This window comes from Epinephelus fuscoguttatus, linkage group LG20 (assembly GCF_011397635.1).
Source record: "Epinephelus fuscoguttatus linkage group LG20, E.fuscoguttatus.final_Chr_v1".
Lineage (NCBI taxonomy): Eukaryota > Metazoa > Chordata > Actinopteri > Perciformes > Serranidae > Epinephelus > Epinephelus fuscoguttatus.
In genome coordinates this window covers 35,009,963-35,027,297 of record NC_064771.1, presented here as the reverse complement: position 1 = coordinate 35,027,297, position 17,335 = coordinate 35,009,963, and the positions used below count along the sequence as shown (strand labels likewise).

General features: G+C 43.8%; 1 protein-coding gene across 2 annotated transcripts in view; it reads right to left on the bottom strand.

Moving 5' to 3' along the window:
- The window catches only part of LOC125880625 (poly [ADP-ribose] polymerase tankyrase-2), a 42,833-nt gene that overhangs the window by 11,311 nt on the left and 14,187 nt on the right, over positions 1 to 17,335 (bottom strand). The window contains exons 10-26 of one of the 2 annotated variants that reach the window (XM_049563247.1): positions 17,257 to 17,334; positions 16,271 to 16,379; positions 14,574 to 14,695; positions 14,175 to 14,266; positions 12,965 to 13,043; positions 12,603 to 12,774; positions 11,980 to 12,062; positions 11,542 to 11,687; positions 9,778 to 9,943; positions 9,444 to 9,663; positions 8,979 to 9,088; positions 4,696 to 4,884; positions 4,127 to 4,469; positions 3,369 to 3,451; positions 3,145 to 3,265; positions 2,888 to 2,985; positions 1,108 to 1,182 (exon numbers count right to left, since the gene is read on the bottom strand). In XM_049563247.1, the coding sequence (XP_049419204.1) occupies positions 1,108 to 1,182; positions 2,888 to 2,985; positions 3,145 to 3,265; positions 3,369 to 3,451; positions 4,127 to 4,469; positions 4,696 to 4,884; positions 8,979 to 9,088; positions 9,444 to 9,663; positions 9,778 to 9,943; positions 11,542 to 11,687; positions 11,980 to 12,062; positions 12,603 to 12,774; positions 12,965 to 13,043; positions 14,175 to 14,266; positions 14,574 to 14,695; positions 16,271 to 16,379; positions 17,257 to 17,334 (2,286 nt within the window). The remainder of the gene's footprint in view (positions 1 to 1,107; positions 1,183 to 2,887; positions 2,986 to 3,144; positions 3,266 to 3,368; positions 3,452 to 4,126; positions 4,470 to 4,695; positions 4,885 to 8,978; positions 9,089 to 9,443; positions 9,664 to 9,777; positions 9,944 to 11,541; positions 11,688 to 11,979; positions 12,063 to 12,602; positions 12,775 to 12,964; positions 13,044 to 14,174; positions 14,267 to 14,573; positions 14,696 to 16,270; positions 16,380 to 17,256; position 17,335) is intronic. The other variant, XM_049563249.1, reaches the window with a different exon arrangement.

Genomic DNA, 17,335 nt, shown 5'->3' with positions numbered 1-17,335 from the left:
TGCATATTCGCCATTTTGACTGCCGTCGGCCTATTGGCGAATAAGATGACATTCACTGTTCACTGCAGTGGTCGATGTTTTTCTGTTGAGTCATATTGATTTTGCGCAGGCTAAAAAGCTGTCCTCAAAACTTGAAACCCCGTCATCCCGGGGATTGTACTGAGTTACATTATGATGCCTTCAAGCTATGTTAGAGGTGGGTGATAAGGCCCTAAAATAATATGATGATGATAATCCAGGGTATTTCTGCAACAATATTCTTTACAATGTGACAAAGTTTGCTTCAAATATCCAGTAAAAAGTACAGAAAAATCATCTAATCATTTCTTTAGTTTGTGAACAACAGTAACTCCGAGTGAGTAGAAACTTCCACAAACAAAAGACAAAAGAAAGTTTGAATTTTTTTGTACATCTGTTGCCTGAATTAGACAAAAAGGAACTGTAGCTTCATTGAGGTGCTGTGAGTCACTGTCACAAAACACAAAGGACTATTATATAATCAAAGAAGTTACAGAAGATCTGTTTTGTCTTGTTGAATTGTTTCTTCTAAACACAAAATATCAATCAAAGCAGGTAAAGTGACACATTTCCAACTCTCGGTAACACTTTACTTGAAGGTATCTACATAAGGGTGACATGACACTGTCGTAACTATGACATGACATTGTCATGAACTGTCATTTGTTTTTTGTAATGACAAGTTGACATTGTTTGGGATGTCCTTATTATGACAACTTGACATAAACATAAAGACATCTTCTGGTAATGTCATCCTGATTAATGTCAAGTTGTCATAATAAGGACATCCCAAACAATGTCAACTTGTCATGACAAAAACCAAATGACTCTTAATGACAGCAGTCATAAATGTTTATGACATGTACATAATGTTCATGACAGGTTCATGACAGTGTCATGTCATAGCTATGACAGTGTCATGTCACTCTTATGTAGACACCTTCAAGTAAAGTGTTACCACGGGAACTTCTTGTATTTATGTTTGACATTCGCAGCAGTGCAAACACAAAGTTGAGACTCTGACTTTAACTGTGATCTCTGTGTTATTTTAATTCTATTTGATAAAGTCTGAATAGAAACAAATATTACCTTGACCAGGTTGTATCTGTTGAAGACTCCTCCAGCATGGCCGCCGTCTCGGTGCTCCCTGATCGTACTCTGCATCTGGTCAACAAAAACAAGCTTCTCATTGGTCACATCTGAAGGTCATGTGATAAACCACAAGAAGAAGAAGAAGAAGAAGAAGGCAGGACGACGATTCCCTCTCCAACAACATTCTTACTGCGCTTTCATTTTATTGATGTCTATAAGAAATCAGTATCTGATCATTCCAGACCCTGTAAAGGTTCGACTCCCTGGTGCAGCTTAACTTCGCTGCACATTAATCATTCACTCACACAGATTCTCGGTGTGACAGTTAATTAATATTATCTTCAGTACACTGGCAGTGACTGGGAGGGATTATTTTGTACTTTTCTATACGTGTATTGTTTTTGAACTGTTCTGTTCTTTTTCCTTTTTTTTTTTTTTTAATTTTTTCTCTCTCACCCTGATTTATGATTAATCAGTCCATGTTTCTTTGCATTCATTGATGCCATTGATACACACTCCTGCTTATCTCACATTCCTGCAATGACCATTCAGCACTGCACTTTTGTTACCTTGAAAAATCGCAATAAAAAAGATTTTGAACTGAAAAGAAAATGTAGGAGCTGGCATGAAATACAATTAAAAATCACTCAATGAAAATGGTGAGTTGTTACGCTCTTGTTCAACCAAATTCTCATCACTGGTGTCACCCTCTGTAGTGTTCAGTGTGTCAGACTTTTCTCATCGGTCCTGATGTTTATCAGATGCCCTTTTTAAACAGGAATTGTGCAAATGTGCAGGAAAGCCCAATCAGTCTTTTTTCAGCATTGGCAGTATAAAAACAAAATCGGGGAGTGCAGCAAAATACCGTCTACCTACTTTTGTTCATACAGAATGTGCCTTTTTCGGGGCAATGGGGGGCGTGAGCAAGTAACAAAACGTGTAGCTCAGCGTGTGACGTAAACAGTGATGTGGGAGGGAAGCCGCGGCTGGTCAGTCCTTCGGCGATTCTCTCATAAGTCGGCCCGTTCTTCACCATCCCCGCCATCTGACGGTTAATGGCCTCTTTGTTTGCGAGGACAAGGAGGGCGCGCAATTCCTTGTCTCCCCAGTTGCTCATCTTTACAGTGTCTGTCAGGTTTGTGTTTCCCTCTTGCTACTAGCTGCTCGCTAATTCCTGCTATCAGCTGTTTCCTGTTTATCCACCGCCAGTGGCTCGCACGTGCAGAGTCATCAACAGCTCCTCCCACAAGTCATCAACAGCCCCTCCCATTGCGGAAGGCCACCTCGTTATGTTTAAACTAAAAAGGTTCCACCAATATGTCTGCCCTACGCGGCGGAAAATTGGTCACCTCGGATCAACTCGCCAATCCGGCTCTGTGTGTCTAAACACTCGCAGCTTGCCGGCAAAACGGCCCAACATTCACAGAAAATCTGGCAGTGTAAAAGGGGCTATAGAGACGGACTCGTACGCACAGCTCAGCTGGGCGCCCCCAGCATTGGAGTTCGCACATTATTCTCAGATAATATTACAGTAGACCTCACATTTATTTTTCTCCTAAGGCATTCCACCTGCCTGAGCACAGACTGATGTCAAGCCCTGTGACAGACACACACAATGCCTCCACGTACAGTTCACTCATTTAGTTGACCTACAGATAACAAGCATAATTTTTCTTTCCCATCACCTGATCGATTGGTTGAATAGTAGGTGGAATTTCAGGCTTTTCTTGTTCTTTTTATAATAAGCAGTAGAACCTGTTTAAGAAAAAGCTCGTACCTCCTCCTCCACCGACTGGAACTCTTTGTCATCGGCTGCGAGGTCGATCAGGATGGTCCCACTGTTGGCTGTATTCAACGTCAGGTAGGGGTTCAGACCTGACAAACACACACACACATACACACACACACATCAAGATAAAACTTCACTTTTCATTTGATGCTGGAAGACAAGAAGACATGAGTAATGTGATGTGCGTTAAACTGCGTGTTAAAGGTTGCATCTTCAAGTGTGTGTGAGTGTGTGTGTGTCCTCACTCTGCGGCCCGCTGATGAGCCTCTCCACTCCCTTGATGATCTTGTGTCGGTGTCCGTAGGCGTTGATGCCGATCTCCTTCAGCTCACGGTGACCCATCTCCACCAGCACATCCAGAGTGATCTGTAGACACACACACACACACACACGTTAGCGATGAAATTGTTAAAGTTGCCATATGATGTGCTCACAGCTTGTTCTGCTGCCCTTGTGTTGCTGATCTCACCTGCTCTCTGTCAAAGATCTCCAGAAGATGCTCCAGTCCCAGATTCTTCAAGAACTGACAGATGCTGAACTCAACTCCTGGAACTACACACACACACACACACACACACACACACAGAGAGCTGTAATTTGATGTTATCACTTTATGTAGTCTGAGGAGTTTTCTAGCAAAGACAAGGTTCACTGTACGACTTCTCAATCTCAAACCGTCAACAATGACCAACAATGAACTTCCTTCCTCCCTTTTACAATATATTTTAAGATTTTGCTGATCACTTTTAAGGCTCTTCATGGTCTCTGTCCAAGGTATATCTCCAACCTCTTAGCACCGTACACACCAGGACGTAGTTTGAGGTCCTCTGAGGCAGCAGAGGTTGTCTGTCTGTTCCAGAGGCTGAAAACTTAAGGGGACAGCGTTTGCTGTCGGCGGCCCGAGGCTCTGGACATCTGATTGTACTTTCGAGTCGAATGCTCACAGTTGAGTCAGGTTCATTAAGTCAGATTTTATCAAAATAAGGATGTCCTAATTTTGCAAGTGCCAATATCTGCTGGGTTAAAAGCCGGAGTCGGACTGGCTATCGGGAGCTCTGGTAGGATGGGACCTTCATGGTGCACCAGCAAAAATCAGTAAAAGTAGTGACCAAGTAGTTTGTTTTGTATCAACTAAGATCTAAACCTTAAAACAGAGGTGGCATCAGAAAGTCTTTTGGGAAACAACTCTGAAGTTGTTCAGGTTTGAGGACTTCTTTATTCACTCACCTTCCTCTTTCTTCTCAGCACCCAGTGAGCCTTCGACCGTCGACAGCAGCGCTGACATCTCAGGGAACGCAGAAGACGAGGGCTGCGGTGTAGATGACGAGCTTGAAGCGTTAGAAGCTGCGGTGGCGTTGCTGTTGGTCGCAGCCGCTGCTGTGGCTTCAAGACCTGAGGAGGAGGAAGAGGAGGAAGAAGAAGAGGAAGAAGAGGACAGAAGTGGTGGGACCATGGCAATGGGTGGAGCACCAGAGGCCGATGCTGCCACGCTGATGACCTGAGGTTTATAACAGCCGGGGAGAGCAGAGGGAGGCATGGCGGCGGTTAACAACGCCCGGACATCATCCGCCTGCAGGAGGAGGAGGAGGAGGAGGAGGAGAAGGGGGGGAACAAGCAGAAGATGATAATGAAAAGAAAGAGTGAATGATGAAAAGGAAAGGAAGGATACAGAAGGGGTGGAGAACATGGGAGACAATGAGGACAAGAGAGGAGGAAGAGAAGTTAAGAGAATCCATCTTGAGATCGTTCTGTATGTATTTCAGTGGACTGTCCCTTTAAATCAGCCTGAGACGGACCGTGACCAAGTCAAGCGATGACTGTCCTTCCTGGTTGCGGAGGGTGGGGTCTGCCCCATGAGCCAATAGGAGGGCACAGAGCTGCGTGCGGCCCTTCTGAGCAGCCTCGTGCAGCGGAGTGAACGCCCACTTATCTGTGGCGTTGACGCAGGCGTCGTACTTGATGAGCAGAGCGGCCACGTCTACGTGCTGGAACATAAATACAGGAAGAAAACTGAATGAATGAGTCTGACATAGAAGTTCATGTCGTGTTCATCAGTTTCCTTTTAAAGTCTGTGAGGCTGCCGTGAGGCGCAGCAGTGTGGTCATAACGCCTCCAGTTTGGAGAAGCAGACAGGACTACAGACATGGAGGAACCCAAGGTGATATGTAAACTCATCTTCATTGGTCGACTACAAACATGACGTATCATCTGAAACATGGAAGTAGCTACATGCCCATTAGCCCACAGCGTCATTAACAGGCGGCTCGCTCAGTGTGTGACGTGCACTTGGAGATAAAATATAGGCCTATATTAATGAAGGTTCATTAGTACGGTTTGTATTTCTCTGTACTGTAGCACAGTGTTAACAATGTTACTGATAGGTCACAAATATGATCAGCTGTGTGTCACGTGTAATGATGTCACTACGCTCTGATGTGGCTCTTCTCCAATCAGAATCACTGAAATTCATTTAAAAAACATTATATATTAACATTTGACGCAGATAGAAATGCTTCTTCAGATTTAAGAATGTTTAATTAAAATAGTTAAATTATATTTTAGCCTAATATTTGCTGTGGTAGCACAGTGAGCTCTTTCTTCAGACACAAACAGTCCTCAAACGTCTGTTCTCAGCTCAACAGCTCTCATTGTGCCGCCTTGTTTAAATAAAACCTGTTTGTTCTTCTCCCCACAGAGGCCGACGAAGGAGAGAACTTCAAGGTCATAAAATACAAAACTGTGGTTTGTGATGGAGGTGATGTAAGAGATGAAGAGATGCAAGGATGAGCTGAGAGAGAGGTGGAGGGAAGAAAATGAGTCTCTGCTGATCGGACTAGACAAGAGGCCTGGAGTGCTACACACACACACACACACACACACACACACACACATTAACATATACATGTATCATTTCACTCCTCATCAAGGGTGTGTGCTTTTGCCCACTTTCTGTCTCTTCAATCAGCAGCTCATCAATCAGAGGACTCTAGGACTGTACTCTATGTGTTTGTGCGTTTGTGTGTGTGTGTGTGTGTGTGTGTGTGTGTAAGTGAATCAAAGAGGACAAAGCCAGAGCTGAGTAACACCCTCCTCAAGATGAAGCAGTCTGGTCAGAAACTGAAACTGTTCCCACAGGCAACCAGCTAAAATTAGTCGAAAGTTTTCACAGAGTTTGGTTCAGGTCGGCGTTTGGATTGATTCATTAAATACAAATTCTTTCAAATCGCTCACTGAATCTGTTTACAGATTTAAAGCTCCTGTGTGTAGGATTAGGGGGGTATATTGGCAGAAATGGAATACAACATTGTTTTCTCTGGCTCTAGATGGGCACATTCAAGTTTTGCGTCGAACAGCAGCGTCAGAAAAACAACATGCAACAAAGGGCAGAGGGTCTAAATCGAATCCAGTGTGCTGCGAAGGACTCAGCCTATAGGGGGCGCAAACTCTGCCAGTTGAGCTAGAAGTTGCCCCAGACACTGATCTCTTTACCAGCTGAAATCGACTGCTGATTGAGAGAAGGAGGAGATGTCTGCAGATAATTCTGCTCCCAGTAAAAACCTCCTAAACAATGAACACTGCGGGAACTCTAACCAGGAGAAGTTTCAGCTGGTTTCAGTCTGCAGTCCTCACTGTACAATATTCTGTGTTTAAGGTCTACATACGAGTGTTTTCTGGAGGGTACATTTTGTTGTAGAGCCCTGCGCAGGACTGTTTTCTTCATCCCGCTCCCGCTGAATTTCTGACCATTACCACCCGCAACCGCAATGTGTATGTCCACTCCCGCAAAACTCTGAGAATTTATGCCCGCACAATAATAGAGATGCATTGATTTTATGTCTTCTCCCGTCCCGCAAGAGAAAACACGTCATTTTATAGGCTATTAATAAAGAGATTCATGGGGTTGTTTGTTTCGTTTCCCTGGCCTGCATGTCTTTCGACGCACTGGTCAGGAATAGCGCTCCTATTTCGTTGTTCTCATTTAGTTTGTAATGAAATAAAGGCTGTTTCATATTCTATTCTCCTCCTCTGTATTTATTGATTTTTCTACCTTTATATAATCACGCAGTGACTGAGGTTAAGGTCTCTTTTCTAAGAGAGACCTGAATAAGAAACATTAATGAGATAAAGATAAAGCCTATGCTCAATAACACCGGCATCACGCCTCTTTATGTAATTAACAAATAGCAACGAGAGTAGGCTGTGAGTTAGAGGGCTGCATTTGGGTTGGGTCCCGCCGGGTCCCGCGGGACCCAACCCAAATTTTGCGGGAGCGGGCGGTTTGAACTTTGCTGCGGGCGGAAACGGGCAGCTAAAAAAAACACTGTGGGATCGGGATGTAGCCTATAGCGACAGGATGGAGTTAAGAAAGCTCAAACAAGGTCTGAAGACGCACTGAGCCCTCTACTTCCCAGCGCTCTCAAAGCTGGCGCGTTTCATCTTCAGTATCCCCGCATCCAGTGCACCTTCAGAGCGGGTCTTTAGTGTCTGTGGGCGCATCTTGGAAGAGAGACGCACGGTACTGGCACCGCAGTCGGTCAGCAACATTCTCTTCCTCCACAGCAATATTATGGCCAAGTGATTCAATTGTTAAATTCATTTGTTTCATTCGTTAACTTTGTTTATTTTATGTTATTTATTAGTGTTATTTGAGCTACTCACAGCCTACTCTCGTTGCTATTTGTTAATTACATAAAGAGGCGTGATGCCGGTGTTATTGAGCATAGGCTTTATCTTTATCTCATTAATGTTTCTTATTCAGGTCTCTCTTAGAAAAGAGACCTTAACCTCAGTCACTGCGTGATTATATAAAGGTAGAAAAATAAATAAAATACAGAGGAGGAGAATAGAATATGAAACAGCTTTTATTTCATTACAAACTAAATGAGAACAACGAAATAGGAGCGCTATTCCTGACCAGTGTGTCAAAAGACATGCAGGCCAGGGAAACGAAACAAACAACCCCATGAATCACTTTATTAATAGCCTATAAAATGACGTGTTTTCTCCTGCGGGGCGGGAGAAGACACAAAATCAATGCATCTCTATTATTGTGCGGGCATAAATTCTCAGAGTTTTGCGGGAGTGGGCGGTAATGGTCAGAAATTCAGCGGGAGCGGGCAGGAGCGGAATGAAGAAAACACAAAACTACTGTGAGTAGCTCAAATAACACTAATAAATAACATAAAATAAACAAAGTTAACAAATGAAACAAATGAATTTAACAATTGAATCACTTGGCCATAATATTGCTGTGGAGGAAGAGAATGTTGCTGACCGACTGCGGTCCCAGTCCCGTGCGTCTCTCTTCCAAGATGCGCCCACAGACACTAAAGACCCGCTCTGAAGGCGCACTGGATGCGGGGATACTGAAGATGAAACGCGCCAGCTTTGAGAGCGCTGGGAAGTAGAGGGCTCAGTGCGCCTTCAGACCTTGTTTGAGCTTCTTTTCCACATCATTTGTTAACTCCATCCTGTCGCTATAGGCTACATCCCGATCCCACAGTGTTTTTTTTTAGCTGCCTGTTCCCGCCCGCAGCAAAGTTCAAACCGCCCGCTCCCGCAAGATTTGGGTTGGGTCCCACGGGACCCGGTGGGACCCAACCCAAATGCAGCCCTCTAACTCACAGCCTACTCTCGTTGCTATTTGTTAATTACATAAAGAGGCGTGATGATGCCGGTGTTATTGAGCATAGGCTTTATCTTTATCTCATTAATGTTTCGTATTCAGGTCTCTCTTAGAAAAGAGACCTTAACCTCAATCACATAAATCAATAAATACAGAGGAGGAGAACAGAATATGAAACAGCCTTTATTTCATTAAAAACTAAATGCGAGAGCGCTGGGAAGTAGAGGGCTCAGTGCGCCTTCAGACCTTGTTTGAGCTTCTTTTCCACATCATTTGTTAACTCCATCCTGTCGCTATAGGCTACATCCCGATCCCACAGTGTTTTTTTAGCTGCCCGTTCCAGCCTGCAGCAAAGTTCAAACCGCCCGCTCCCGCAAGAACAGCCCTCTATTTTGTTGTCATGAACAACTGTACCATGTTGCATTGCTGTATGTGTGTGTTATCCCATCTCACCCCATAGGAGGCAGCGTTGTGCAGAGGAATCAGTCCTCCTTTATCTTGAGAGTTGACCTCAGCTCCGTGCTGCAGCAGGTACTCCGCCACCTCCAGGTTGTTATAGCCCGCTGTGACACACACAGAGGGAGGGAGAGTTAGGTGCACTATTAAAAAAAAAAATTTCTGTCTGTCCTGCTTCAAATTGTTAAATTTGCAAACAGTTTTTTATAATTTAGTCCCAGCAAGTGCAGAGTTAAACTGACTACATGTGCAATAACTGCAGATGTATCAGTCTGCCTGGCTTATAATTTACTCATCAAGCTCCAGTCAGAAGACTGCAGGAAACTCAGGAGAATGTGTGTCCTCTTGTGCTAGCTTTTGAGCTTTTGGAGGTCCAGGTTGAGGTCTAGACCTGCACTGTGAGGACATTTTGTCTTGTCCGCACTTTTTCGAACAGCTTTTTGTGTGTGTGTGTTTCAGTACCAGCCAGGTGCAGCGGTGTGGAGTGTCTCCCCTGTGTGTCTCTGCAGTTGACGTTGTCGTGTGTGCAGAGTTTCTTCACTCGGGCCAGGCAGCCTTTCTTGGCGGCGTCCAGCAGCGCGGCGTCGCCCCGCAGCAGGTCCTGGATGTCCGTGTCGGCGTCCTTCACCAGATCTAGAGGGGTGTTCCCGTCCCGGTTCTTCCGGGTTGGGTCGGCACCGTGCTGGAGATAACAGGAAACATTAGTGAGAGCTTTGACCTGAAACAATAAACCCTCACCTGTCTGAGCACGAGCCCATATTAGTGTGTGCGTGTGTGTGTGTGTGCGTGTGCGTACCTGCAGCAGGAGTTTACAGATGTCATATTTGCCCTTGGCGGCAGCTTCGTGCAGCGGTGTGAACTTCCAGAGGTCAGCCACGTTCACCACAGCACCATGGAGGACCAACAACTCAGCGACCTCATAGTGACCATATGAGCAGGCGTTATGGAGAGGAACCAGACCGCTGACACACACACAGAGACACACTCTGTCACTTTGTGCTAGTGTGTATGTAATGTAATAATTTAACAGGGATGTGAGACAGTTTACAGTTAACACAGTCATCCTTGGTCACTGGTTGTCGCTGTGATATTTTCTCTTTCTAACTTCAACCTTATTTTCAGGAACAATTTGCCAAATCTTAGAGAATACGTTCAACTCCTTATTCAGAATATGCTGCACTATATTTACCCTCTGCTATTTTATGTGTGCCCACCCTGAGTGTGTCAATGTTTGCTCCATGTAGAGCCTCAAAAATCATGAATGGCATGTATGTGTACACTTCTTTCTGCTAACCACCCCCCAACTCAACGAGGCTCTGCAGCTGTCAGCGATGACACAAAAGCTGTATTTAAAGAAACAGTTTGGATTTTTTGAAGTGGGGTTGTATGTGGTACTTGTCCATAGTCAGTGTATTACCTACAGTAGATGTCAGTCACACTCCTCCAGGAGCACTGACACAGGAGCAAAGCAATTTACTGCTGTGGAATGGAGCAGCAGCAAAACGTACTTTAGCCACCCAAAAAAAATCCACCAAGCGTCATGTACCAAGCACACACTGGACGTGTCACACTGCCGCTCATCAACAAACGACCACGCAAAGCTATTTCTACTTTTACTTACAGATCTGCACTTCCTCCTCCTCTGCGTTAGCTTAAAATCATGTGTGGACAGCCACTGATTAAACATGACTTCTCACCTGAAGAGCTGATCTCCAGAGCTATGACTCATCAGGAAGTATCTTTTTGGCCTCTGTCTTTATAATGATGGGACTGTGGGTCGTTTAGCTCGGGATGTTTCTCGACCTTAACAACGAGTCTCTGCACATCCATTCTTAATCACACACGAGACACAGCTACAGAGTTCTCTTTATAAGCAGTGGTGAGGAGAGGAGTCGAGCTGCCGCAAGAGCTGCTATGGGATCTGGTGTGTTCAAGCAGAAAGTGTAGGAAAATGCATTTAATTCAGGGGGTGGTGAGGCTGGAAATAGGGGAGGCACGTCCAGGTGCACAGATGCACATCAGCCGCCGCCGGTGTGGGGTTGTACATTGAAAATAACGTATTTTTTGACCCGCTGCGTTGTGTTTTGGGCTTAAGTTTGTTTGTGTTATTGACTTTGGGGACTTTGGTATTTTAACAGGTTAGTTTGGATCCGTACAGCTCCTGTGTTCAGCGAGCCAAAATTAGTTTGTTTTTTTTCAGTGGAGTCTGGCTTTGAAGAGAGCGTAGATAATGGCGTCAGCTCCCTGTCAGAAATCACTATTTGACATTAAGGTAAAGCTGAGAAAATATTCCAGATGTAGTGTGCTCTAAACTCATACTGACTTTTTCAGGGGGCTAACATATGTTTTGCTGCTGCCCCTGTCCGCAGCAGTACACTGCTTAACACACAAGAAAATACTGCTTTTGATCACCAGCACAGGTCACTGAGAAGAAATGTTTCTTTCACAGCTGTTTGAGAGCGAGGACACGCTCACTCAACATAGGACCGAAATGCAAAAAACAAATAATTTAAAGAACCCTGCCGGCCTTATTCACCACTCTCAGAATAATCGCCCTCACCCTTTATCCTTGGCGTGCACGTCGGCTCCGTGCTGCAGCAGGAACTGGACAATAGCCAGCCGGTTGTAGCCGGCGGCAAAGTGCAGCGGCGTGGACTGTCGACCCTCCACATCCCTGCAGTTCACATTCTGCATCGTGCAGAGCTTCTACACAGGGGACGGAAAGAGAAAGAGAATGAAATGAACAAACTTTATCATCCACCAACATTCAGCTGTCAGACAGCCAAACTGAGAAGCTTCTTTTAGGGGCAATTTTAACTAACTGTGTTATTCTCCTCCTCTGCAGACACCTGTTCCTCTGCTCCTCAGACAAGTCACAACATCGCAATGCAGTTAATATTGTCGTGAAGAGGCGCAAGTTCCCAAACAAACCTGCAGTTAATGAATCTGCAGTAGAACATGGCTGCCAGAGGGTGAGTTAAAGCTACATCTCTCTTACCTTGACAATGTCCAGATCTCCTGTTTTGGAGGCTTCCAGCAGCTGTCGGTCCACCTCAGAGTTCCTGATCAAAACTCCCTCTGCTGACAAATAAGAAATATAACACCATTAAACAATACTAATAACCACCTGACGGCTCTCTGCAGAGCTGCAGAGTGAGACGAGTGTCTGGATGTGGATTTATTTTTCACTGTAAATTCTCATTTTGAGTTTTTTTCCATCTAAAGTCTGTAATGTTCCCTAATAAACACACACAGGGGTCTCATGGATAAAAGCACTTAAGGTTTCTGAGGTGTTTCCGAGAAATCAGGTTCTTCAGTTTGTTGGACGGCTCTAAAAACTACGATACTCATGAGCCTCAGCTGCAGTCGATGTGGACAAGAAGCCTTTAGAAACTGAGATCACAGAGCAACACATGAACACAGTGCGGACAGGTGCAAAGGTTTACAATCTAAGTTATGTTTGATAATTACAGCCCTGTCAGCCTGACTTCAATGGCAGTTAATATTTGGGACCGTATGTCCAAACTGACACATGTAATTTACTGGTGCACTCCTAGTAATCCCGATACTAATGATCTGGGATGATCAGAGTGAGCTCAGTGTCTAAAATGAGCCGCACACCTTGCAGTATCTCCTGCACGCTCTCGTTGCCCAGCTGTGAAGCCGACAGTCCCTGCAGTGACGTGAGCAGCGGGTCGCAGCCGGCGGTCAGCAGCAGTCTGCAGGTCTGCAGGTGTCCGCAGTGAGCAGCTCGATGCAGTGCTGTCTGGCCAAGGTGATCCACCGCATTCACCTGGAGGGAGGGGAAGGAAGGTCAGCCTCATCCGTTCAGGTTCTTAACAATGTTTGTCCTTCACGGATCAAATTAGTTTTACTGCAGTAACAGACAGTTTAAAGAAGATAAAGTTTTTGTTGCTCACAAACATTAACAGCCACACGTTAAAGCAACATTTCAGCTTGTTCAACATGTTCAGGTTGCTCACCTTGGCTTCATGTTTGACCAAAACTTCGATGACGTCGTTGTGGGCTTTCTCTGACGCTATGTGGAGAGGGGTCAGCAGGCTGAGGGAGCACAGTGACATCACAACAGGCTTAGGTGCAAAGAATCTTAAAGCAATCTTTCCCAAATCTGTGTTATAATTAGGAGTCCGTGGTACCAACCACTCCTGCGTACACGTGTTATACTGTATGTTGCAGCTCTCCAGCCAATAAGCGACGTCAAATACAAGGGCAATTTTTGAGTCTTTTATAAAGAAATAAAAACAAATGCTGGTCTCTTCTAATACAAAGAGAAGGTCAACCCACTTTTAGACAAAGAAAACAATGATGAGTGCGGCAGCTGCCTCCAGTTTTAAATCTAAGGGCTGAATGGTAAACAGCACTTAGAGGCATAAGAGTGGAGGCTGCCGCACGGCAATAAATTACATCACCATAGTCTAGCAACAACAGATTGCTTCCACAATCTTCTTAATACAAGATAGAGGAAAACAGGAATTGTTTCTGTATAAATCAAGTCTAATTCTTATTTTTTTGTTGGTGCATCAATATGTGCATTTTGTAAAGCACTGAAAGAATGCTGCAGGTTGTCAAGGCATCACAGTGCTTTCTATTATCTACAGACAATGTTATTTAATATCAACATGACACTAGCTCTGCTTTTCTGCTCACTGACTGCATCAGCTTGGTGCCTGCAAATTGGCTCTTGAGCGCCACTTGTGAACTGCTCAAAGAAGCAAGCCGAGAGACTCATGACACACTGCAGATATCACGCAGGCTAAATATGTGAACCTGTCAGGGACCTTATCTCCAAGCTACAGCCAATGACAGCGCAAGACACGGGTTGAGGACAGAGACAAGCACTGGTGTGACGCTTTACACAGTGTCTTTGTGTCTGTGTGTTTGAGAAAGAGAGACGGTGACAAAAAGAGGGGAAGAGAGGGTGGAAGGTGGACTATTGCATGTAATCTTTCTTTAACTTATAAGCCTAATAACTTCCTGGGAATGCTGCTTTGTCATTTTTTTTTAGCTTTGATATTTTCTAGTAAGCACCTGCAGAGCATGAGCGGTGGTTCATCAGACTCCTGACTACATGACAGCAGGTGGTGTAGTGTCAACTGTGCAGCGATATGACAACTTTGAAAGTTGAGTAGTGTGATCTGAGCTGAACTAAATCACGGACTTGTCAATACTCACTCTTTATTCTTCTCGTTGACGTTGGCGCCCTTCCTCAGCAGAATTTCACACACTTGTTTCCTCTTCGGGTACAGAGAGGCAGACGCACAATGCTGAGGTATTGAAACACACACATGTACATATTTTTTTGTGTTTTTAGTGGGAGGTGGCATTCATTTTATGAGCTGTATCATTTAAGAACTGACTGCTTGAGAATTTACAGTAAATTAAAAGAATAAGTTAGTTGAACTTTAATTGTGAATCTTTAAATGTTTAAATTTTAAGATCCAGTCCAGTGGTATTTATCAGCTCTGAGATAATTATACATGTTAATGGAGCAGACAGTTTTTAAAGGTGCACTGAAGCTCGCAAGCAGCTGCGATGAATCCATATTACATCATCTGTGTGTCTACATGTTACCAGTGCGGTCTCCTGAGTGTGTGGATGTTTGAAGCTGATGGTCTCCAGATTCAGGTGCTTCTTGACTCGCAGCACGTCGGCCTCCCTGGCTGCCTGCAGCAGGCTGTGACCTCTGAACTCATCTGTCAGAGAGCACAGTCAACAACATTAACGGTTCATGATGCACTGAGAGGACTGTCAGAGATCCTGACTCCACTGTAAAGAGTGAATCCCTCTGGTTGTATCGAGGTGTTTGTAGCTCTGACTGAGTAATGACGAAGAAGAGAAGAAGTGATGTGATGTTTCTATCAGGTGTTTTTGTTTCTCAAATCAGGTCAGACTGCGTTATGTTTTCATATCTGAACAATGTATCTGTATTTACATCCCTAAAGGGCCGTCCACACCAAGAATAATAACTATGGTGATGTGAGCATCCACACTGATGAACGATAAAGATCGAGTGTCTGCTGCTCGCTGCAGCTGTGCTGGCAGCTTAGGAAAATGGATGCTGATGACCTGTTACTGATATACACTGTGCAGAGAAACAAAAAGAAATCCACAAGGATCTGAGTTCAAGAAATTCTTCAAAAAAGAGCTATGAGAGTCTTTTGAAGACAAATTTTATTCATACTTTCTTTCACCATCAGTTCAATCATATCCTGGTGATTGTCAAAGAGGCCAAAGACTGCTTTTATCAATGTGAAACTTGCTGCCTAATATTTCGTTATAAAACTAAAGGTGACATCCTGTATTTTTTTAATGGATTTTGGGTGGCTGTCAGTGTTTCTATCGCTCATTACATCGCTCTGAATGTCATCCCAACAATATTGTTTGTTGTTGTTACAGCCTGCCCAGTCGCCAGAAGAAAATGCTGACATTGTACAGTTCTGCAAACCATGAATAGGTTACATTTGTACGCTTCATACTCACAATATCAACGTTTCTAAAGTGGCGTAAAGATATGAGCTGACTTTGTCACCAGGCGGTGGAGGTGACGGATGCCATGACACTGAGGTGAGATGCCTGCCGAGCTGTTTTTTACCGAGTCACTGCTGTTTTTCAAGAGGCTGTGCCTTTAAAACGAGGTATTTTAAGCCAAATCATGATCTTTGCCGACAGTGTTTTTTGTGCCAAAAACTAACCACAAGTTAACCACAGCTGTGCTGAAATGTAAAGAAATATAAAGTTTCAACCAATCTGCGACAAAATACCATGCAAATGTAACATGCATAGTTTGCAGAAACATACAATGCCAATATTTTTTTCTGGCGATTGGGTTGTTATAATTGTGGTGTGGTCTTTGCATCACTTGAGTTGGAACAATTTTTAAAACATATATTTATATTTATCGTCACAGTTATTGTTCTCAGTGTGGATGGCCCCTAACACACGCTGCAGATATGTACAATACGATACGGTACATTGCGGTACAGTACGATGCGATGCAATGTGATACGAAACGGAACAAAACTATAAATTGCGATACGATATCATACTACAATTTGGTGCAGTGCGGTGAGGTGCGGTGCAATGCGGTGTGGTGCAGGTCGGTGTGATGCGATACAATACAATACGAAACAATACTGTGCAAAACGATGCAATATGATATGAAAGGATACAATATGATACGATGAGTTATGATACATTACGCTATGGTAAACGCACAGTTACACACATCACCCTTAGTAAGAAAGATAATGGAGGTAAACAGAACGTACAGGCCAGTCGCTCTTTAAGCTGCACGGTGGGAGCGAGGTCGATGGAGCTTTTATTGTGACAGTTGAGGAAGGTGGGGTCGGCTCCATAACTCAGCAGGAGAGAACACACCTAAACACAAAATACAAACAGTCACAACCAGCAGAGTACAAGAACAAGGACCTGGAAGTGTTTTTATTATACATATATACAACTCATGTTGTTACTGAATTCTGGCATTAATATAGAAAATAAGATGATACTAACATGCTTTTGTTACATGAGGTTTACACATATTAACTTCTACACTGCATACATGTCCTGTAACTACGGTCTGATATCGTTTGAAATGTTTTGATACTACTGCCAGTACAATATCTGAGCTGTGGCATCAATACCAAAACTGTGTTATTAATACCTTACTGTGAGAAATTTATTAAATTAGAAACTTCAAAAATTAAAATGTTTAAACATTTAATTTAGCAAAAGAAACCATAGTTTCTTAAATTACTTAAATTACTAAATTAAACAGTCAGTAACAACAAAAATGTTAAGATTCAATGAAGGAATGTAACTCAGTATATTCACCAACCTGCTCCACTGAATTACAGTTTTGTGGTATTTGTATTCAACTTGAATATTTCCAATTTGCTATTTCATGCCTCTGCTTCAGCACATTTCAGAGGAAAATACGACACTTTTTGCTCCACTGCAAATAAAACTCCAAGTAAATCAAATCTGCACAGATGTGTGTTATTAACTGTGCTGCAGGAATTAATGAAACATTTTCTTCAGGACTTCCTGCCAGCATTTTAAAGACTACAGTCAGACTCTGATCACTGTTGTGAGGTCAGACTCCTGCTGCTTTTAAAATGAGACTGAAAACATGTCAGACACACCCTGCTGCATACAGCAACTCCTGTGTGGAGCGAGGATCATCATGCTGCTGCTGTAATTAGTTAAATAACTAATTAAGTAAAGTGGGGTTTAGAAAAGCGCCGTACTGTACCTCAACACGGTTCTTCGAGGCAGCTTCATGAAGAGGAGTGAACTGCCACAGGTCCATGGCGTTAACACAAGCTCCATGC